The sequence below is a fragment of the Nycticebus coucang genome, chromosome 5 (genome assembly GCF_027406575.1).
Source record: "Nycticebus coucang isolate mNycCou1 chromosome 5, mNycCou1.pri, whole genome shotgun sequence".
In the NCBI taxonomy this organism is placed as follows: domain Eukaryota; kingdom Metazoa; phylum Chordata; class Mammalia; order Primates; family Lorisidae; genus Nycticebus; species Nycticebus coucang.
The window spans coordinates 20372105-20395112 of record NC_069784.1 but is presented as its reverse complement, the minus strand read 5'-3'; the positions used below and the strand labels follow the sequence as shown (position 1 = coordinate 20395112).

Sequence of the window (23008 nt, the reverse complement as noted above, 5' to 3'; positions counted from 1 at the left end):
CCTAAACACAGGAAAGATGCTTCATTGCATAAGTCATTAAAACCAAAATGTGTTACCACTACACATGTGCCAAAGAGAAAGCCAGCAGACCACTTCTCAAAAGCATAATATGAAGTTCAAGATATTAGACATGAAACAGCACATATTTCATGATTCTATTTATATAAAGTGCCAAAGCAAGGTAGTCATTATTTTTTATGGGACAGAGGACAAGGGGTCAAGATTGAACTGGGGCCTGAGGAAGGCTCTAGGGGTCCCACCGTGCTCTGATTTTTGACGTGAGGGCTGGCACTGTGTTTGTGCTTACTTTGTGAGCGTTCACAGAGTTGTACATGATGAATTGTGTACTTTTTACTATGAATATTTATGTTTTAAAAAGTTTACTTAAAACTTCCCTAGAAATAAATCTAACAAAATCTTTAAGGACTATACACTTAAAACAATGCAATGTAACTGAGCCATTTAATAAATGGGATAATAAATGGGAAGACATATCTAGATCATGGATGATGCATTAGTTTAAAAATGTCATTTCTACTCCATCTTCACCTGTGGATTCAATACCTATCGATTTCAAACACAATCCCAGTGGATCTTTTCTCGTTTCTTTTTCTTTTAATTGGCAAGTGTACAAAGGCTGATGCTTTGAAGAAGTCTGAAGGTCTGTGCCCATCTGGCTATTGAACTAGAACACGAAAGGTCTGCTGACCTGCTTCTGACCACCACTGTGTACAAAGCTACAACTGAGCAATAATAATGGTGTGGCTATAACTCCCCCTTCCAAATCTCCTGTCAGTTCCTCTGGTTACCAAATTCTAACCTAGATAGCTAGAGGGAATAACATTTGGCAAATTATACATTGTATTTCGAAGCCTTAGATTGGTGTGGTCGTTCTCAGATAATAGATCGTGAGGCACAGTTGGCTCTGGTGGCTTCTGAATTGGATCCAAGGTCAAAATTTTCCCTTCAATATGGAAAGGGGAAAAAAGGATGCATGTATTATAGTAAATTATAATCCTAAACCTAGTTATGATTTTTTTATGGATGTCCTGCTGCTCTAACAAAGGGGAGATTTTGTTGTCTTCCTTCATTACCCTGCATCTCCTAGTCCGTCCATGTCAGGCCAATCCAGGTCTCCCGGGAAGAAGCACACACCACATCTGGATTCTCTTGGTGTGAGACTGCATGGTGGGGCCCAGATCGAAGCCGTGGTAATTGGGATATCTTATGTTAAGGTAAAGAAAGGCCAAGAGACAGCAGCCTCCAACCAGTACTGGCATGAATTGTCACCAAAGTAATGTCAAAATGTCAAACACTCAGGTTGGAACACTGTGGAACTTAACATACCTCTGTGAATGCGGTAATAGAAGATGGCATATTAGTATCTCGATGGCTTTTTTGGGGGTCAGGGGTCTCACCTCCTCAAACCTGGTTGATCTGGTTCGATTACCTCACCAAGCTAGTTCAACTGAGGCACAGTGGTAATTGAAAGTAAAAATGAAAGGAAACTGGAAATTAAACTGGAGCAGCACAGGCAGCATGAATAGGGAGCAAAGTAACTCGCACAAGTTTCAGTGTAACAGGTGAATTTTATTTAGGAAGAACAAAGAGAAAGTGTAGAGCACTTCCAAAGAGAGTTGGAAGTGGTCCCTCCCATGATGTAGGGAAGGTGGGAGATAGAGATTCAAAGGCCATGCAGGGGTATAAATTCTCTTTCCATTTGAAATTCCAAAGTTTTTGGGAAGGAAAGACTTTTCATCTTTGGGCATTATTGTCTTTTTTATTGATCACTGATTATTTCGTATTTACATTTTTTTTTTTTTTTTGGCTGGGGCTGGGTTTGAACCCGCCACCTCTGACATATGGGTCCAGGGCCCTACTCCTTTGAGCCACAGGCACTGCCCCATATTTACATTCTTATGGGCCCTTCGCACTTTCTTGTTCCACAGGCCAGGAGGCCAGGCTTTCCCCCCCTCCCCCCAGAGCCCCTTTCTTAATGTTCTTTCTCAATTTTGAAGAAGTTATTAAATCTCTCTGTGCCCTACCTCTTGCAAAACTGGGGGGAAATATTTGTTGGGAGAATTAAAATACACTAATAAATAGGTAAAAACATAGGTGCCCAGAACTTTGTGCTTGCCTCGGAGTTAAGGTTCTTGGCTACCTAACCTATTGCAAAAGCAATAAACATACGTGAGTGCATCTAACATTTCAGAAAAGTAGGCCTCAATAATTATATGGAGTCTCCCCAAGGCTGCCTCCAAACTAGAGGGACATGTCATCATGCTTCAAAGTAGGTCAATATCATAGACTGTGAACAATTGCAAAGGATCTGGAAGTTCTCTTCTGGCAACAGTTGGGAATTTCTGAGAGATCAGGCCAAGTCATTCATTTTCATCCACCAGGCCACAGTTGGGAAATTCCCTTCAGCATCTGCCCTTATCACCAAATACGGTTTCTGGTTTCAGTTTCCAAATTCCTTCCCCCTTTTGCTTGGTTTGTATTTCATACTCAAATTGTCTGCCTTGCAGGGTAAGGAAGAGTGAGTGGAGAGAAAAGAAATCCCCAGGCTTGGGAGAGAAAGAAGTCTATCAGAAAGCCTCACAGCTCAATTTAGAAACAAGAGTTGGAACTCTTACCAAGTTCTCATCAAAGCAGCTTTTTACTAGCTCTGAAAGATCTCATTTTCTGGTTAAGGTAAGAAGGAGGCATGAGGGGGAAGAGATTTGTAGGGTTCAGTTAGTTTTAAAAAACATTCTGTGTGGGATAAGATACAGCTCAGCCTGTATCAGACCTCAGTAAGGACTAAATTGTGGTATCATCAGATATGCCACAGAATTCATCAAGAGCCAGTTACATTTGGCTCCCACTGAATTAGGCACAAGTATGTGTGGGAAGTAAACTGAGGGTTTGAAAGGCCTTCAAATTGTGTTTCTTTCTTTGCCACTTCATGACCTCTAAGGATGTAATTGCTACTTATGTTACCTTTGCCTTTGGTAAAATCCGATTAAGCTGATTCAAAATGCATCCTGAAAGTTTCAAGAAATGTGATTGTATTATTATTTTGTGGCACAAAATCCTATTTTTTAATTTTTAATTTTATTTTAATAGATTTAGGGAGTACAAATAGTTTTTGTTACATAGACAAATTATATAATGGAGAAGTCTAGGCTTTGGGGGTACCTATAAGCTGAATAGTGTTTATTGTACCTACAGGTAATTTTTCATCTCATGTCCCCTCTCGAGTCTCCAGGGTCCATTACATAATTCTGTGTGTCCTGCGTGCCCATTGCTTAGCTCTCGTGTATAAGTGATAACCTGCAGTGTTTGGTTTTTTGGTTCCTGGGTTACTTCACTTAGGACAATAGCCTCCAGTTCCATCCAAGTTGCTGCAAATGGTCTTATTTCATTCTTTTTCAGACCTCAGTAGTATTCTATGGTGTGTGTGTGTGTGTATCACTTTTTTTGTTTTTTTTTTAATCTTCTCAACAGTTGATGGGAACTTGGGTTGGTTCCATATCTTTGCAACTGTGAATTGTGCTGTGGTAAACATGAATGCAGGTGTTCTTTTAACAAAATGACTTCTTTCCCTTTGGGTAAAACTCCAGTAGCAGGATTAATTGGGAATTTTCACAGAGAAGAGCCAATATTCTGAGACAGTCAGGGCTGCCATGGAGAAAGTATTTAATTCTGCAGAGCGCCAAGTAGGGAGATGGGAGGAATTTCTCAAATCAGCCTCCCTGAGAATTTGGGAGGCAGGGTTTTTAAAGATAATTTGGAGGGCAAAGGATTAGGCAATTGGGTTTGCTAATTGGCTAGATTCAAGGCAAAATTATAGGAGTGTGGAAATCATCTTGTTTTTCTTCACTTCTTTGGTTGGGGTCATGATTTCAATTCCAGAATCATACCCTTCATACCAAGAATTCCAGTTTCTTGGTTTGAGCTGCTGCTCAGGGTGGGTCAGCGTATCCACTGGATTTGAGGCCTGGAAGATACCTCAGAAACTACCCTGAGGTTTCAAAAAAGTGTTATCTATGAAGAGAGTTAGGAATTTTTATGACTACCAGCTATGTGACTCCAAAGTAGCAATTACAGAGTAGAAAACAAGGGGACAGTGACTAAGCATTACCAAGCAAACGAGGAGACATGGCTGGTTATCATTTTTAGCTAAGCCTGTGCCTTTGCTTCTAGGAACAATTGGGAATTTCTGAGAGATCAGGCCAATTCATTCATTTTATCCACAAGGCAACAGTTGGGAAATTCCTTTCAGCATCTGCCCTCATCACCAAATTTGGTTTCTGGTTTCGGTTTCCAAATTCCTTCCCCCCATTCACTTTTTAATTTCATACTCAAATAGTCTACTTTGAGTATGCTTTGAGAGTTTTAGGCCCTTACCCCAGTTCTTGCCTTCACACCTTTATTAATTTGTAAATGGTGGTTTCAGTGGATCCGCTTTTAGTTCTTTGAGAAGTTTCCTTACTGTTTTCCATAGAGATTGTGGTAGTGATCTCGAAATGGAGGTTTTTCCAAGTTCCTGGTGATCATCAGGAAAAGAATTTTGCACCATGTAAGCCTTGAAAGCAACAGCTTTTTGTTTCTTATATTGAAAGCAAAAATACTCTCAAGAGAAAGAGACCCAACTGGGTTTAGAAGAGCATCTGGAGGAAGCTGATTTTCAGTCTTTTGAAGTCTAACTAATGGAGGGGGAGAATATTCAAAGCCAAGCTTTAACTTTTACTAAGAATTTGGGTGGTCATTCCAAGAGTTGGGTTTCCTCCCATTGTTTTACTGTATATGATTGTCTCAGAAGTGCTTTGGTGATTGCAAGGGTGGAGAACTTTTAAAACCACAATGGCAATGATTTTATAATTCACCAAAGCTTGCTTAAGGTGATAGATTTAGCTGACAAGTAGGTTGAAGCCTGTTTTGGCAGAGGCTGAGCCAGAGGGATTTGGAGTCCCTAGAAAGAGTGAAGTGGGAGTGTTTACTTTTCCTTCCCTTAGAATGTGGCAGTTCAGCACCTCCTGATCTGCCAGAGAGCCCTTCTACTCTCTCAAGGCAAAGGCTGCTGCCATTGGTAAACTGGTAGCATCTTGAGAGCACAGCTGTCTGGCTGCAGGGCCCACATGGGGTTGCTTCGCCCTGCCACAGACCTGAGCTGAGATGGCAGGTGCCACATTGTCTATGCACTCACTGGGTGCCTCTATCCCGCCTCAGTCTCCCTGTCACTGGATCCCATAAGAGCATTCCCCAATACTCACTTGGACTATGGAAATTAGAAACAGGGAGACACAATATAGCTGCAGGATTTCCATTCCTGCCTGCAGTTATCAGCCTCTCTACTTAGCTTCTGCCAGAGGATTGTCTACATGAACACCTGCACCAACTCCGCAAGCCCCTGCTAGGGTCTTGGCCCTTGTCTCCTCCTCTCCTACACTATAGCCATCCCCATTCACACTGCATGAGTGTTTCCTTTTCCCTGCATCTGCTCCAGCACTGATTGTTTTATGTTTTGCAACCTTTTTTATCTATTTGCACACTCGAACCTATAGTTACACTTCCATTAATTTACACTTAAATTATATTGATTAAAAAAAAAGAGTTAAAAAATAGAATATACTTACTGTGCCTTGAACTTCTTTTGATTACTTAACTAATAATCTTTAAAAATTTTCATGGCACACAGGTTGAAAATCACTGGTTTTGACATCATCATAATGGTCATTGTGACAGAAGTAAAGTGCTATCTCATTGTGGTTTTCTTTTTCTTTCTTTCTTTCTTTTTTTTTGATTAATCTGGCAACCGACATCTCCAGCTGACCATCTTGCCCCCTCCTCAAATCCCTTTTTAAATGCCAGAAGCTGAGTGTAAAAGCTTCGTCTGTCTTGCACTCCTGTGGTAGCAGACCTGCATTCTGATGTATTACTTTCAAGAGAAAGAGCAATTAATGAGAAGCATATAAAGAGCTTAAATGTTGAAACCCACAAAGATATTTCATGAAAACAGCAACAACTATTTCGTCATTACCTTGACTTTGTGGATATCTTCCTTTGAAAATAGTTCTGATTTAGTTTGTTTTGGTTTCTTGGCAGCCACTCACTTTTCAACCCCTTCTGTATTGGTTGCTGCTAGGATTATGAATCACTAAATTGAACAGGTGCCGAATTGGAATCCTCAATACTGCCTGGCAATTTTTTTTACTCCTTGAAATTCTCTCCTTTTGAATTGCTGCTCAAGGCACATGCCCCACACATCTACTTGTTTGATTTCCATTTCTCTCCCTGGGAAGATGCTTTTTTTCCAATTAATGAGATGCGAAACAATGAGATAAAAAAAATGCAAAATAAAACAAAAACAAACAAGACCAACAACAAAAATAGCATAAAACCTTAACTAGAATCCTATGTCTGAAAATAGAGACATTTTCTTTCAGACACAACTAGCTCTTCCTGACCGTTTTCTCTTTGTTTCTTGGCAATTCCCTTCATTGTATTTTTTTTTCCTGTCCTGGAGCTCTGTCTCTCTCTTTTAAGATAGTAGTTTTACTGTTGTCATAAAATGTTTATTTGCTCCCATAGTTTTAGGAAAGAGGCTTGAAGAATTGAGGGATATCCCACTGTGTTATGGATAGCCAGGTGCAGAGCTGGGGTTGAAAGTCAAGCCTAAGTTACTGCAAAGCCAAAATGTGCAACTGTGTGTGTGTGTGTGTGTGTGTGTGTGCCCATTATTGCATTGTTTTTATTTACAAAAGGTTTGAAGGCCCTGAGAGAGTTAGGGAGAATGCATCCCTGAGCCCCCATCACAGGCTAAGTTCTGTATGACCAAGCAACAGTTCCATGTACAGACCAAACGTGTTGAATCTGCAGCACTATGGTAGAGATTTGACTCTCTTAAAAGCATTAAAGATGCTTTCAGATAACACTTGGGAAAAACATAAAATACGCTTTTCAATATATATACACAGTACAAAAGTTATTCATAAGGAAGTCTGAACACGTCTGGCAAATTATTCCCTCCCTAATTAGCAACATCATCTCAAAGCATAAGAACTCATAGGTTCCCAAATCTGCCTACAGATTTGTGTTATGTGTCTGCTGTTCTTCTAGCTAATTATTGTAGATCATCACTGCAAGGAGACCATGTATTTCTAATTTAAAAATTATTCCAGCATCCACTACATACAAACCAGGCAACCAGAATTCTACAATTATAAGGTACAAATATTCCATTGAAAATGGATTGGAATGGACTTCACATGTGAGTCTATAAATTTATTATGGAATTGCCTTTGTTTGGACCAGGCTTTCGCTAGACATTTCCTAACTCCTATGACCTAGTGCTATGCCATTTGCAAGTGGATCTCCTATTGTCTGCTCCTAAGAAGTTTCTGTTTTAATTTGTCTGTCACCTGGATCTGTCCAGGTCTTAGCTTGAGGAGGGGGCAAGAGTGAGTCTTTATAATTGTAAAAAGACAGTTTTCAAAGATCTCTATAAAGAGAACTATGAAACTTTAAGAAAAGAAATAGCTGAAGATATTAACAAATGGAAAAACATGCCACGCTCATGGCTGGGAAGAATCAACATTGTTAAAATGCCTATACTACCCAAAGCAAGATATAATTTTAATGCAATTCCTATTAAAGCTCCATTGTCATATTTTAAAGATCTTGAAAAAGTAATACTTCATTTTATATGGAATCAGAAAAAACCTCGAATAGCCAAAACATTACTCAGAAATAAAAACAAAGCAGGAGGAATCACGCTACCAGACCTGAGACTGTACTATAAATCGATAGTGATCAAAACAGCACGGTACTGGCACAAAAACAGAGAAGTAGATGTCTGGAACAGAATAGAGAACCAAGAGATGAATCCAGTTACTTACTGTTATTTGGTCTTTGACAAAACAATTAAAAACATTCCGTGGGGAAAAGATTCCCTATTTAACAAATGGTGCTGGGTGAACTGGCTGGCAACCTGTAAAAGACTGAAACTGAACCCACACCTTTCACCATTAACTAAGATAGACTCTCACTGGATAAAAGATTTAAACTTAAGACATGAAACTATAAAAATACTTGAAGAAAGTGCAGGGAAACGCTTGCAGGAATCGGCCTGGGTGAATATTTTATGAGGAGTACTCCCCAGGCAATTGAAGCAGTATCAAAAATACACTACTGGGACCTGATCAAACTAAAAAGCTTCTGCACAGCCAAGAACATAGTAAGTAAAGCAAGCAGACAGCCCTCAGAATGGGAGAAAATATTTGCAGGTTATACTTCTGATAAAGGTTTAACAACCAGAATCCACAGAGAACTCAAACGTATCAGCAAGAAAAGCACAAGTGACCCCATCTCAGGGTGGGCAAGGGACTTGAAGAGAAACTTCTCTAAAGAAGACAGACGCACGATCTACAGACACATGAAAAAAAGCTCATCATCCTTAATCATCAGAGAAATGCAAATCAAAACTACTTTGAGATATCACCTAACCCGAGTAAGAGTAGCCCATATAACAAAATCCCAAAACCAGAGATGTGGGCGTGGATGTGGAGAACAGGGCACACTTCTACACTCCTGGTGGGAATGCACACTAATACGTTCCTTCTGAAAGGATGTTTGGAGAATACTTAGAGATCTAAAAATAGACCTGCCATTCAATCCTATAATTCCTTTACTAGGTTTATACCCAGAAGACCAAAAATCACAATATAACAAAGACATCTGTACCAGAATGTTTATTGAAGCCCAATTCATAATTGCTAAGTCATGGAAGAAGCCCAGGTGCCCATCGACCCAGGAATGGACTAGCAAATTGTGGTACATGTACACCATGGAATATTATGCAGCCTTAAAGAAAAATAGAGACTTTACCTCTTTCATATTTACATGGATGGAGCTGGAACATATTCTTCTTAGCAAAGTATCTCAAGAATGGAAGAAAAAGTATCCAATGTACTCAGCCCTACCATGAAGCTAATTTATAGCTTTCATATGAAGGCTATAACCCAACTATAGCACAAGAATATGAGGAAAGGGCCAAGGGAAGGGAAGGGAGGGGGGAGGTTGGGGTGGAGGGAGGGCAATGAGTGGGGCCACACCTACGGTGCATCTTAGAATGGGTACAGGCGAAACCTACTAAATGCAGAATACAAATGTCTACATACAATAACTAAGAAAATGCCATGAAGGCTATGTTGAATAGTTTGATGAGAATATTTCAGATTGTATATGAAACCAGCACATTGTACCCCTTGATTGCACTAATGTACCCAGCTATGATTTAACAATTAAAAAAAAAAGACAGTTTTCACAATCTGTTGAAAAGAGATGGGGAATCCAGGCCTTTTCATTGTAAGATTTCAGTCAAAGAAGAAATAAAGCAGATGGTGGATTTTTATCTTTGTTAGCAAATAATCACCCTAAAATAGAAGAAAACTGTTCTTTATAATACGTCAAGGCAGGAAAGCAAACATTTGATTATGTTTCATATAGCACAAAAACACTCTCCCAGAGACTTTCTAGGTTACAGGAATCAATGCCAGAAGTTAGAAAGGAGGTAGTTAAGCCTCATTAAAGGAAATTTCTTTACTTATTCAGTCAGTCATAACATGATCATGCTTTGAAGTTTTGGTTTAATAAAGCACTTCAATAACTGTGTAAAAAATACTTTGAGAGATACATTCCTAAGAAGCAAACAACTGTGATTTCTTAGCTAATGCTAACAAATAACTTGGTAGTATGTAATATAATGAAGTTTGACTGGATAGAAACCTAACTAAGAAAAAGATCAACTTGATATGTGGTGAAAGCAACAAGTGTAATACAACAAATAATAGTAAAAAATAATTAATAAAGAGATTCAGGAAGGTAAAAACTAAGAAATGTTAAGTCAACCAAAATCAATGCAATTAGAGTTAGATTCAAACTAGCAGAGGTTTGGACTCTAGACATGTGTTTCTCTATGCCCACCAAATGTTTAAGGACCAGTAGGGTAACCTATAGTAGATCTATAAAAGGTCTCGGGCCCATTTTATTGTGGCCTTCTTTGCTATATCCTTTTATTTAAAAAAATGTTTTTCAGAAACTTAGGTCATGCTTGGAAGTAGTCCACTACAAGTTCAGTAAGCAAAGTAATTTTCTCTGCTTAAACGCTAGAAATTCCAGCCCATCTCATCTCTTTACTTGCGGGCAAAGCAATATCTGGGACATGGCTCCAGAGATCCACATGCCAGACCCTATGTGTCTTGTTGAGAATACCGAAGAGAAACTGAAGGTTAACCCAGAAGCATTTGAGATCCTGTCTGGCATCACGCAGCCCATGGTGGTGGTGGCTATCGTGGGCCTCTACCGCACAGGCAAATCCTACCTGATGAACAAACTGGCTGGGAAGAGCAAGGGTGAGTGGCACCCCAGAGCTTTGCCAAGTCCCTTCTGTCCACTCACATGGGCAGCATCCCGTGTGGCAATGTGAGGAGAGAAAGTTAGAGATGGGAATGGATGTTGAAAACCAGCACGTAGGCCACAGCTGATCTTTTTATCTTCTGTGAGATGAAAGGCAACTCATTGTTACTGATAGCTCACCTTTTTTTGCCTTCATACTTCCTTGGAAAAAGCATAACATATTTATCTCATAAAGGCAAGACATCAGTGAAATATTTTCCCTATATATAATTATGAATTAGCAAAGTTTTAGGAGCATATTTTAAAAAAATCAAATTTCCAACCTGTGGTATTTGATGCGACTTTCCCATCCTCTGTTGTAATTCTGATCAATATACTGGTTGTACCCTCTGTTTTTTCCTCATATCTCTTTTTTTTTTTTTGGAGTTTTTGGCTGGGGCTGGGTTTGAACCCACCACCCCACCTCCGACATATGGGGCCGGCGCCCTACTCCTTTGAGCCACAAGCGCCACCCTGTTTCCTCGTCTTGCTTTCCTTAAACCCTCACTCTATTACTAAGAAAATCTCTGATTTGCTTTTCCAACCTCTCTCCTCCCCCTGACAGGCTTCTCTATTGGGTCCGCGGTGCAGTCGCACACCAAGGGCATCTGGATGTGGTGTGTGCCGCATCCTCAGAAACCAGACCACACCCTAGTTCTGCTGGACACAGAGGGCCTGGGAGATGTGGAGAAGGTAAAGAAGAAGGATTTCCTTTTTAACTTATTCCTCATTTCTGAATAGTCTTTATACAGGGAGTGTTTAGGTTTCTTTTTCTAAATTTGTGCTTCTACTTAACCAAAGTATACCTCTACTCTTTCCCCTTTCTATATTTAGTAGTCAGAGTTTAGAAGCCTGAAGTGAGAAAATATAATGGAGTCAGTATTGGGAGAACTGCACTGACATTGAACCAGGGAGTTGACCAAAATTTGTAAAGATGGTGCAAATAAGATTGCTATGACCCAGTCCTGGAGATTACACTAGTTAATAGTGGACGCTGGGCTCAGATGAACTTGTGTTAAAATCAGGGCTGTGGGACTTGTAACTCTCTAACTTTGACAAGAGAAGTAAGTCTCCCTAAATCTTTTGTTTTCTCTTTGGTCTTATTCAACTCATAATTGGACAGTAGATAGGTGGATTTTTTCTAATTTTATGCTTGTTAGGTATTTACTAGCCAGCTCACTAAAGAGAAGAAACAACAACCTTGTTTTGTAGCATTTGACTGTTTCCTAAATGCTCCTATCCTTACTGAGTTCACGCTAACAAAGTGGAGACACTAAACTCATTCTTTGAAAGGGGTACCCAATATGCTGTCACCAGCTGGCTCTGACATACAACTGCATCCATTTCCATTGTTTTTATGTTGTTTGTTTGTTCATTTGCTTTTGATTTGCCAAGATGCAAAGATGATAAGCCGTAATTTGAACTTCAGTTTCCTCACCTACAAAGTGGAAATAGTAATTATAAATCCACATCACAATATATTTTTGTAAAAATTAGATAAGATCAGTTATGTGAACTGCATTATAAATAATAATTATTTAATAACATAGATATATTTATGGTTTATATGCCAATTTTGTTTTATGCTCTGGAAAACCATGGTTTTTGAGTAGTTATATTATTTCCATTAACGTTAACTAGCCATTTGTTTTGCAAATATCTGATACTAGTTACAAAAGGGGCTAGGGAATTAATATGGAAGAGTATAAAATTATCAGTGTTAATAAGAGAACTATTCAAGATTCACATTTATGACAATTATTCGTGTTTGTCTTCTTTAACATTTGTAGATCAGGAGCCTACTTTTATAGATCGTGCATCTGGGAATCCCAAGAGACATGACTTAAATTTGTTCTGACTTCTAGGTTGACCAGACTGATACGCAGATCTTTGCACTGGCAATCCTCCTGAGCAGCACTATCATATACAATACCATGAACAAAATTGACCAGGAGGCTATTGACCTCCTGCAGTATCCTTTTGTGGTGTAGGATGGCACCAAAATCAGAGATAACTCCTCTATCCACTAGCTGTTTGTTTGCAAGTCCTTGTGAATCACAAAAATGAAAACACGGCAAATATTGAAAGTACAAAGAAAAGAACTTTTCTATTTACTCATATGATGATTTGGTAAAGACCCAAAGGGAAGGCTGGGCCCGGTGGCTCCACGCCTGTAATCCTAGCACTCTGTGACGCCAAGGCAGGTGGATTGCTTGAGCTCAACCAAATTTGAGACCAGTCTGAGCAAGAGCAAGACCCCATCTCTAAAAAAAAAAAAAAGAAAAATAGGCAACAAATAGCAGCCCATCAATGCTGATGGAAATTATTCTATCAGTTAGCCAAGCAACAACTCAACCAGTCCTGGGCAAGAATTATAATTCAGCTTTCAAAACTGAAATTACTCTACTATTGCTATTTATATTGTTTTTATTGTGAAATGGAGAAAATACTTTTGTTGAGTTTCTTTGTATACATGAATATTTTTCTAATTCATTGCTCTCTAATAAAACATTTGGAAAAAAAATAGGCAGGTTTTGTGGCCAGTGCCTGTAGTCCCAGCTACTCGGGAGGCTGGGGAAAGAGAATTGCTTGAGCCCAAGAGTTTCAGGTTGCTGTGAGCTATGATGCCAGGACAATCTACCCTGGGTGACAGACTGAGACTCTGTCTCAAAAAAAAGCACCTTAAGGAAAATAAAGGTCTGGGGAGACATAGAATTAAACATAGGCTTTGGGCAGTGCCTGTGGCTCAAAGGAGTAGGGTGCCAGCCCCACATGCCAGAGGTGGTGGTTCAAACCCAGCCCTGGCAAAAAACAAACAAACAAACAAACAAAAAACATGGGCTTGGAGGCATCTTATCTCTGACAGTTTTCCTTAATTGCCCATTTCAGTAGTGTAACAGAACTGACAGATCTGCTCTGGGCAAGAAGCTCGCCTGACCTTGTTGGAGCTGAAGATGCTGTTGACTTTGCAAGCTTCTTTCCAGAATTAGTGTGGACTCTAAGAGACTTTTACTTAGACCTGAAAATAGATGGGCAACTTATCACAGCAGATGAATACCTAGAGAATTCTCTGAGGCTAAAGGAAGGTAACAGGAATTTCACATCTGGAAAGATGGAGAAAAGTAACATAAGAAGTGAACTCTTTTGTGTATAGTTTTCCATGTTCACTCACCTAGCTCTCCTACAAAATAAATAATGAATATTATTAATTTATAATGTAATAGGTTCAGTATTAAATTGCTTTACTCTGTTCTTAGAACAATTGTCTTTTTCCCCCTTTCTCAGATTAGTAATCATTTGTCTTTTTTGCTTAGAGTTTATGAAGATACATTAAACTGTGTAACATTAGGAAGAAGAACATTTATTTGAGATAAATAGATTAAAATTCTATACCGAATAAGTTCAATTTTTCCTTCTTCAGGTAGTGATCAAACAATTCAGAAGTTCAATTTGCCCCGTCTATGCATACAGAAGTTCTTTCCAATAAAGAAATGCTTTATCTTTGACTTACCCACTCACCAAAAGAAACTTGCCCATCTTGACACACTGCATGATGATGAATTAGATTCTGAATTTGTGCAACAGGTGGCAGAATTCTGTTCCTACATCTTCAGTTGTTCTATGATTAAAACTCTTCCAGGAGGGATTCAGGTCAATGGGTCTTGTAAGTACCATTTTTAGGTTTTTCTTTCAATTCAATGTAAAGAATAAGGACCATTTATAAGAGTTTACTTGCAGTGTCAGTGTTAACAAATGCATAGGGAATTCCTACCATGAAAATTACACGTATATTTTTATTAAGTTTTAGTGGGTATCAAAACTATTTCTAGTGTTTGTAAGTAATGCTTCCAAAACTGTGTAAAATGTATTTATTTTGTGTCACAGCTTTCAATTGGCACAAGAGGAGCAAGACGCACGTGCTTACAGAATTTGAACTTGATTGGAACAAACATTATTCAAAGGCCCAACTGTTCAGAATTTCTTCCTTTTTTCAGACACAAATATGTATTTGTGAATGTTTTACTGAATTTGTAAATTTTATTTTACAAGAATTATTTTAAATTTCATAACATTAGGGGGTACACATGTTTTATTGTTTGCCTACTTTGTTTTTGCACAGATGGAGTAAAAGTTATAAGCGTGTCCTTCACCCAGAGAGTGTGCACTGTGCCCAATAGGTGTGAATTTACCCATCCCCTCCTCTGCCCTCCCCCCAGCTTGATTTTCATTGTGATTTACTTCTGCATGTGCACTTAATTGTTGATTGATTACTTCCAATTTGGTATTAAGTACTTGTGTTCTCCACTCCTGTGAATGTTTCACTTAGAAGAGTGGTTTCCAGTTCCATCCAGGTTGTCGCAAAAGATACTAGACTGGCATTTTTTGTGGCTGATTAGTACTCCATAGTATGCATATACCACATTTTATTAATCCATTCATATATTGGTGGGCACTTGGGTTATTTCCATGTATTTGCAGTTGTGAATTGTGCTATTATAAACATTCCCATGCAGATGAGCTTTTTATAAGATGACTTTTTTCCTTTTGGTATATACCACCAGCAGGATTGCTAGATCAAATGGTGAATTCTTTGAGGTATTTCCATACACTTTTCCATCAATGTTGTATTAGTTTACAGTCCCACTAACAGTGTATAAGATTTCCTCTCTCTCTGTGTCCACACCAGCATCTGTTGTTTAGGATTTTTTAAGAGGAGCCATTCTCATTAGAGTTGGGTGATATCTCACTGTGGTTTTGATTTGCATTTTCCTAATGACTAGAAATGTTGAAATTTCTAACAAATTTTTTCATGAATTTGTTCATCATTAGTATATCTTCATTTGAAAAGTTTCAGTTCATGTGTTTGCCCACATTGTAATGGGATTGCTTGGTTGTTCCTTGCTGATTTGCTTGAGTTCTTTGTAGATTCTTGGTATCAGTTCTTTATCAGATGTAGAGCATGGAAATATTTTCTCCCATTCTGTGGATTGTCTATTTGCTCTTTTGATTGTTTCCTTGCCTGTGCAGAAGCTTTTAAATTTGATCAGGTCTCATTTACTTATTTTTGTCATTGCTGTGAATGCTTTTGGGGTCTTTTAAATGAGTTCTTTGCCTAGGCTGATATCTATAAGGGTTTTTCCAACATTTTCTTCTAGGATTCTTAAGTTTCCATTTCATGACTTAGGTTTAAATATTTTATCCATTGTGAATTAATTTTTGTGAGTGGTGAGAGGTATGGATTCTGGTTCTGTCTTTTAGAACACTAAAGGAAATCTGAGATTTCTTAATCTAGTTTTTCTTAAGAACTCTGTGTCTCAGAACTCTGTAAATAAATGCTGCATTACTAAATTTAATATCAGGTCTATCCAGATTAAGTAGAATGATTTTGAAGTATTTCTTCTTTTTCTATATCTATGAGATTTGGCATGATCTATTTTTTTGAAATTATCTTTTATCTTCATTTATAAATATTAGTTGTCTATTCTTTGATACTTTGGGAAAAAAATAATAAGAAGTATCCCATTTTCCATGGGATATATTCCACATATATCTTGAGATTTCCTCTGTTTTCTTCTTTGGACACAGTTACTTTTCCCAAAGAAGGAAAAACCTGGCTCCCTGATCATACAGTTTCCCAAAGGAACTTATCAAGGCTACTACCCAGAATACTGAAAAATGTCAGGCAACCCTGACATTTGTACACTGTTAAATGTACAATCTCAGAATTATTCATCTAAATTACGCCTTCTTTCTATGCAAATAAGCATTTCTTTTTTTCTATGAAGGTCTAAAGAACCTGGTGATGATCTATGTCAATGCTATAAATAGTGGGAATCTTCCCAGCATGGAGAACACAGTCCTGACCTTGGCCCAGGTAGAGAACTCAGCGGCAGTGCAAAAGGCCGTGGCCTATTATGACCAGGAGATGGGCCAGAAGGTGCAGCTGCCTGTGGAGACCCTTCAGGAACTGCTGAACCTACACAAGGCCAGTGAGAAGAAAGCCATTGAAATCTTTATGAAAAACTCTTTCAATGATGTGGACCAAAAGTTCCAGAAGGAATTAGAGGTAATGACTTTTTTTTTTTTTCTGGTTCATGAGGATTAGGGTCAATAGAAGGCAATATTGCTATGAAAGGTAAAACAGGACTTAATTAAGAAAAGCAATTGCTACTAGATTGGAAAACGGTAGGAATCACTTATCAGGCCATGATATCACTATCACTATTATTCTGAAAATAAACAAACATGTAACTACTCTGGGCCTTATACATTCTGAAGTTTTCATATATGCACACAACCTACTTTAACCAGGTTATACCCATGAACTACATTTGAATTAATTTTATTGCTGTAAAGAATTGTATTTACAAAGTATTAATTAACTTTCCCATTTCATTAATCAAGCATACAGAATTACCAGTTGGATCCACTAAAACTATGTGCCTGGCATTGGTTTTCCTAGCACAGAATTTATACTCTAATGATAGCTGTAGAATTAACTTGAACCATTGCAATAATTACCAGGTTTAATAAAATAGGCTGAGCTCATTCCAGCCAATTATTTTATTCCATCTTCTTACTGGAAAGCCCAGGCCTAATAAAACACTGAAATGAGGAATACTATAAAACAGTAGGCTGCATTTAAAATTAGCATGAAGCTAGTGATCTGTGGTCTGAATATCACGCCTGTAGCAGAAATCACAAGAAGAGGGGAGTTTGGAGAGATTTTGAACCCAAATGTCATTTTTCTACAAAGTATCATCCTTAGAACATTTCCAGATTTAGTGAGAAGGATACAAGCTTGCTTGCATTCCTTTACATTTCTAGAAAATACATAGATTGTTTTTGAGAATCATTTCCAGAAAAACTGAAGTATTGCTAACATCTTTGCCATGGGTTGTTGTCTCTTTGAAGACCCTACTAGATGCAAAGCACAAGGACATTTGTAAACAGAACTTAGAGGCATCATGGGATCATTGCTGGACTTTACTTCAAGATATTTTTGGTTCTCTAGAAGAAGCAGTGAAGCTGGGGGTTTATTCTAAGCCAGGAGGCCATACTCTCTACATTCAGAAGACAGAAGAGCTGAAGGCAAAGTACCGACAGGAGCCTAGGAAGGGAATACAGGTATCCCTGCTTTTATCTATTGTAGGGAATTGTTGGGAGGCCTCTTTAAAAAATTGGTGAAGACAGACAGACGGGGATGTATACAGGCACACAAATGAGGTTCATGTGCATGTCTCAGCTTCGCTTCGTTGAATAAGCATTCATGGAAAAACCATACGCCTCGCGTTGGTTTTCCTAGCACAGAACTTATACTCTAATGATAGCTGTGGAATTAACTTGAACCACTGCCACAATGACCAGACTTCTACCACAACCATCGTTGCAACAAAGGGATCTTTTTGATTACACAGGACAGAATCTCAATAATTGAAACTAACTTAAAAGAAATTGCTAATCCACTGGCTTATATAAACTAAAAGCAAAAAGCTTTAACTTAGTCTCAACTATAAATACATTCAGGTGTTTAAATAATGCTGTCGGTTGTCCTCCCTTCCTTCTTTCTTTCCAATCTCCACCTCATTTTCTGTTTCATTTTCCCACTGGCTTCATTTCCAGACAGGCTAAACCTACAGAACAATGATGATGACACCAAAAGGACCAAGCTTAGCCGGTCCTTAATGCCTCCTTCTCAGGGAAAAGAAAGCATCTTTTCCCCAGAGTACATGAGTCTTTGAAACACCCAAGTGTCATCAGTTTTCCTCCTTACAGTATTTTTCCACCTGTGAACAAGGCCTTCGTATCTAGTGGCCTTGGGCTTTGGGCCTTCTGATTGGCCGAAACTTGTAACCAGGGAGTCTTGATTAAAAGTTGCACCAAGTGCAGGCTGAGCACCTCTCATGAAGATAAGATACTGGAAGGAAAAAGAAGTAAAGATGTTTATAACATTCCTAATCACTATTTCCTACATCTAACTGCATGTTTTGGGGGTTGCTAGGCCGAGAAAGCTCTGCAGGAGTATTTAAAATCCAAGGAGTCTGTGAGCGATGCTATTCTACAGACCGACCAGGCTCTCACAGAAAAGGAAAAGAAAATGGCAGGTAAGAAGAAATCAGAAGGGATGCAAGAGACAAAAGAAATTTCCATAAATTTGAAATTAGACTGGCCTTTCTCTCATGGGATCCTTAGACTGGAGCAAGGACAAACTTCTCAGCTCCTCAGGCTGTGTCCAAGTGTGGCATGATCAGCTTCGTTATGGTTATCTAGGACAGAAACAACCCCAGGGAACAATCTCTAAGAAGTTGGAGCAATAGCAAATAAGAGTGGGAGGCAGAAGGAAGGGGCACGTTAATCCTGGAGAGGTTTGTCTTTCTACTTTTTCTCCTTAGAGGAACATGCGAGAGCCATGGCTGCACAGGCTGAAGCACAAAGGTTGGAGGCTGTTCGAAGGCAGAACCAGCAAATGATGGAGGAGAGGGAGAGACTGCATCAGGAACAAGTGAGACAAATGCAGATTGCCAATGAAAAGCAGCTGGCAAAGCAAAAGAAGATGAGGGAAATTCAGATGCAGGTATCGGACCATTATTTCATCTCTCCGCTCTCTGAAATGATGAGAGCTCTAAGCAGAGATCAAGGGGCAGGGCCGGGGAAGGTCATAGCAGAGGCTCCTAGCCCAACCACCTGGGGGGCAATCTCAGCTCCACCTCTTAATAAATACATGGTTTAGGCAAGTTATTGATCCTGTCTGTGCCTCATTTTCCTCCTTGTGAAATGAAGACAGTGATGATGCCTGTTCTCTAGGGTTACTTTGGTAATAAAATGAGTTAATTAATCTGTGTTTGGAATGGTACTTGGCACGGAGTAGGCACTCTAAATTCTTAAATAAAAACTAAAGTATTTTTAGCCTGCAGCAATTGGTCTCTCCTATTAACTTGTTAATTGCTCTGGTCATTGATACCTTGTTAAATTAAAATCATATTATTGTATCTATGCCCCTGTCCTTGCCTTCAACATCTCTGGTTCTCAATACTTTTAACTTGCAGTTTGTTTCATCCAGTCCTTCAGTTTTATTTTCATTTAATAAGCAGTAATTGTTACTTACCAAGCACCGTCAAAACACTTTACATGCATTACGTGCAAGGCAGAACTACTGCGCCTTGATTTTTCAGATGAGATAAATGAGGTTCCAAAGAGATAACCAAATGCCAATACACACTGCCTAGCAAGTTATCAAAACGGCCTTCCCAGTGAGTGGTTTCTGTAATATTTTCACTTCTGCACATCCAGTGTGAAATTCCTATTCAGCCTATCGAGATAAAGAACATCTTGATTCCTCCCCATGGCTTGTCAGCCCACCTTTAGGTACTAGTTTGTCAAGAGCTACTCCAAGAAATTTCTGAACTCGCAGCTCTTTTCTGAAGAGCAGTATGGGCAGACTGTCTATTTCTACTGTGGAGTAAAATAAGTAAGGACAAATGAATGACTTAGGGAACCAGAAAAAAGTTTGATCTTACTTTTTGCAGAACTTCAATAATTTCTATTTATCACTCTTTTTTTAGAAGGAGGCTGAAAAGCGCAAAGCAGAATTGGAAGCTGAACACAGAAGACTTCAAAATCAGATCCAGGTTCTCCAGAGTGCTGCCAGACGACCAGATGATCCATGTATCTTACTCTAAAGTACTAAACATCGGAGCTTCCTTTCTTACTCTTTTCTCTAAAGACACAAAGGAACAAGAAATTATAGACCTTGGAACAATTGCATTTCAATAAACTTCATAATTATGACATCAAACCTTTATATTGTGTTATAAGGTTATGATGCTTGTATCTGGTGAAACGTACATCTCAGCAGTCCAATAGTTTAAATGATAATTGCTTCCTTGAAGAGATTCTGATGTATAATAAGGGACATTTTATTACTGCCTTTCTTTGGGGGTTATATTAGGATGGGTCCCCTAGGAGGCATATCCCATTGCCACCTGTCTAATTTTCTATATTTGTCTCAGGGTATTATAAACTATCTAGGAGGTGTTATTCACATAAGCGCAGTCAAATGGAACTTGGCCGAGATCTTGGTCTCAGGACCATCACTCCTGCTAATGGTCGGGTGCTGGATGCCATCAGAAGACACCAATGGTACAGTGTAAGGAGGTGGAGCCTGCTGCTCTCTGAGCAGTGACGTGATTCCTTAGCACTGTCAGTGGACAATCTCCATAGAGAAGTTCCAAGTTGAAAGTCAATGATGTTATAAAAAAGTAGAGATCCTCCAGAAGATGAAAGGAATGTAATGATAAGATACATTAGCTCAATTTAATCTTTCCACTTTGTATGCAAACATCATAATATCACCTCATACTCCATAAATATATACAAGTATAATTTGTCAACATATAATAAATTTAAAAATTTTTTAAAAATTGAGGAACTGAATAAAGAAATAAATTGGCTAAATAAACTGGACTTGAACTAAAGGGTTGAAGGCTTCTTGGGTTCATAGGCTTTGATGAGGGTAGCAATGTGTTAATTGCAGAAATGCCATTTCTTGGTAAGATGGGAATAAAAATTATGAGCTCACAAATGAAATAGGCTCATAATTCCTCATAGAAAATTATAAAATGAGGCTAGTTTTGTTATATTGCGGCTCATTGTTGGAATATATGAATCATGTTAGTAATATTTGTCAAAAATTTAAAAATGAAAAAGTATTACCTAAATATAGGGTGTCCCAAAGGTTGTCATAAATAGGAAAAATTAACAAACTCATATTACACTTTATATTTTTTATATTTATATACTAACATGTAGAGAAAAACTTTGTAAATCTGTGTAAAATCTTGTAATGAATATTTTGTAAATAATGCTGCATTTAGCTACAATTTCCCATTTTTTGTATGTATGTATATATGGTGACTCTGGGGCTTGCCACACAAAATGCAACTTAATTTTAATCAAATTAGCTTTTTTTTTTTAATGGGAAACAAGAAAGAAGATCTAATGGAAGAAAACACCAAATTTCTAATTACATCAAAACCAGTAAACTTATGGAATAAAATGATTCAAAAGCATGTGAAATTCAAAAGAAAAAACTTAACTGTTACCGAAATACACAAAACTTATAAAAATTGTCAGAAATAAAAATGCCAATATTCTTAAACCTACATATATAAAAAAAAATCAAAACTTATTTGGGGAAAATAAATTTCTTTTAAAATTTATAAGAAAAAAATATCCAAATGCAATTTTTTTTTTTTTTTTTTTGAGACAGAGTCACCCTGGGTAAAGTGCCGTGGCATCATCATAGCTCACAGCAACCTCAAACTCTTGGGCTTGAGCAATCCTCTTGCCTCAGCCTCCCAAGTAACTGGAACTACAACCATGAGCCACTATGCCTGGCTAGTTTTTCTATTTTTAGTAGAGACAGTGTCCCATTCTTGCTCAGGCTGGTCTCAAACTCCTGAGCTCAAGCAATTCACCCGCCACAGCCTCCCAGAGTGCCAGGATTACAGGTGTGAGCCATGGTGCCCGGACCCCCAATGCAATTTTAAAAAGTAACAAAAATAACAAAATGAGAAGGGCTAGCTTAAAACATAGATGAAAACATCCAAACAGTTAGCCAAGTAGACAGAGAAATGGATATTCAAACAGTAATAAAACAAAATTTAAAGTTTAAAAGTCAGTTCAAAGTCATTCAGTATATAATAAATCTGATATTTCATATTAGTTAAGGAGTGTGAAATACTTAGGTAGTTGTATTGGCACAATAGGTCGTGATCTTGGGGAAAAAAGGTTCCCTTATAACTTATATCAATATAAATTTCAAATCAATCAAGATAGAAGCATGAAAAATATAACTATAAAATTATATCATACCAGGGAGTTTTTTAATACATAAAAGAAAACAATTGTAAATTCAACTACATAATAAAACACATTATTCACAGGAAAACATAGGCAAAGGAAAAAGACAAATGACAAGAGAAGGAATACACTTTAATTTCTATCATGAAAACAACATAATTTCTTAAACCATAAGGATACGTTATAAATGAAAGGAAAAACAATCTCATTTAAAAATGGGCAAATGTGGGTGGCTCAGTCGGTAAGGCGCCGGCCCCATATGCCGATGGTGGCGGGTTCAAACCCGGCCCCAGCCAAACTGCAACCAAAAAATAGCCGGGCGTTGTGGCGGGCGCCTGTAGTCCCAGCTACTCAGGAGGCTGAGGCAAGAGAATCGCCTAAGCCCAGGAGTTGGAGGTTGCTGTGAGCTGTGTGATGCCACGGCACTCTACCGAGGGCCATAAAGTGAGACTCTGTCTCTACAAAAAAAAAAAAAAAATGGGCAAATGTAAGAAGAAAAGTTGTTCAACCGCAGTGATAATATCAAATGGGCAGAGTGAAACTATGAGGCTCCTGTTTAACTTCTAAGATCTGCTGGGAACAACACATTTGATGGTACATGGGTTTGACAAGAGTTTAAAGAAATCAGAAATTTCTCATGTTTGCTAGTAAGAGTGCAAACTGGAACAATTATGCATCAAGATGTTAAATGTACATACCTTTTGAT

General features: G+C 38.4%; 1 protein-coding gene across 2 annotated transcripts; it reads left to right on the top strand.

Moving 5' to 3' along the window:
- Positions 1 to 2513: 2513 nt before the first annotated feature.
- Positions 2514 to 22728, top strand: GBP5 (guanylate binding protein 5). 2 transcript variants are annotated; one of them, XM_053591464.1, is made up of 11 exons: positions 2514 to 2694; positions 10156 to 10397; positions 11006 to 11133; positions 12306 to 12412; positions 13333 to 13526; positions 13862 to 14104; positions 16227 to 16507; positions 17356 to 17568; positions 18443 to 18545; positions 18834 to 19015; positions 20004 to 22728. In XM_053591464.1, the coding sequence occupies exons 2-11, from the start codon at positions 10208 to 10210 to the stop codon at positions 20118 to 20120; spliced, it is 1758 nt and encodes a 585-aa protein (XP_053447439.1). In that variant the 5' UTR covers positions 2514 to 2694; positions 10156 to 10207; the 3' UTR covers positions 20121 to 22728. The 2 variants fall into 2 exon arrangements, with proteins under 2 accessions (XP_053447439.1, XP_053447438.1); XM_053591463.1 differs by having other exon boundaries at positions 13330 to 13526; positions 20004 to 22727.
- The last annotated feature ends 280 nt before the right edge of the window (positions 22729 to 23008 follow it).

What these genes read in the sequence shown, in the direction of transcription:
- GBP5 (XM_053591463.1), top strand. Translation starts at nt 10,208, where the DNA reads ATGGCTCCAGAGATCCACATGCCAGACCCTATGTGTCTTGTTGAGAAT. An exon ending in ACTGGCTGGGAAGAGCAAGG is followed by an intron (nt 10,398 to 11,005) that starts GTGAGTGGCACC and finishes TCCCCCTGACAG; the next exon opens with GCTTCTCTATTGGGTCCGCG. An exon ending in TTCTCTGAGGCTAAAGGAAG is followed by an intron (nt 13,527 to 13,861) that starts GTAACAGGAATT and finishes TTCCTTCTTCAG; the next exon opens with GTAGTGATCAAACAATTCAG.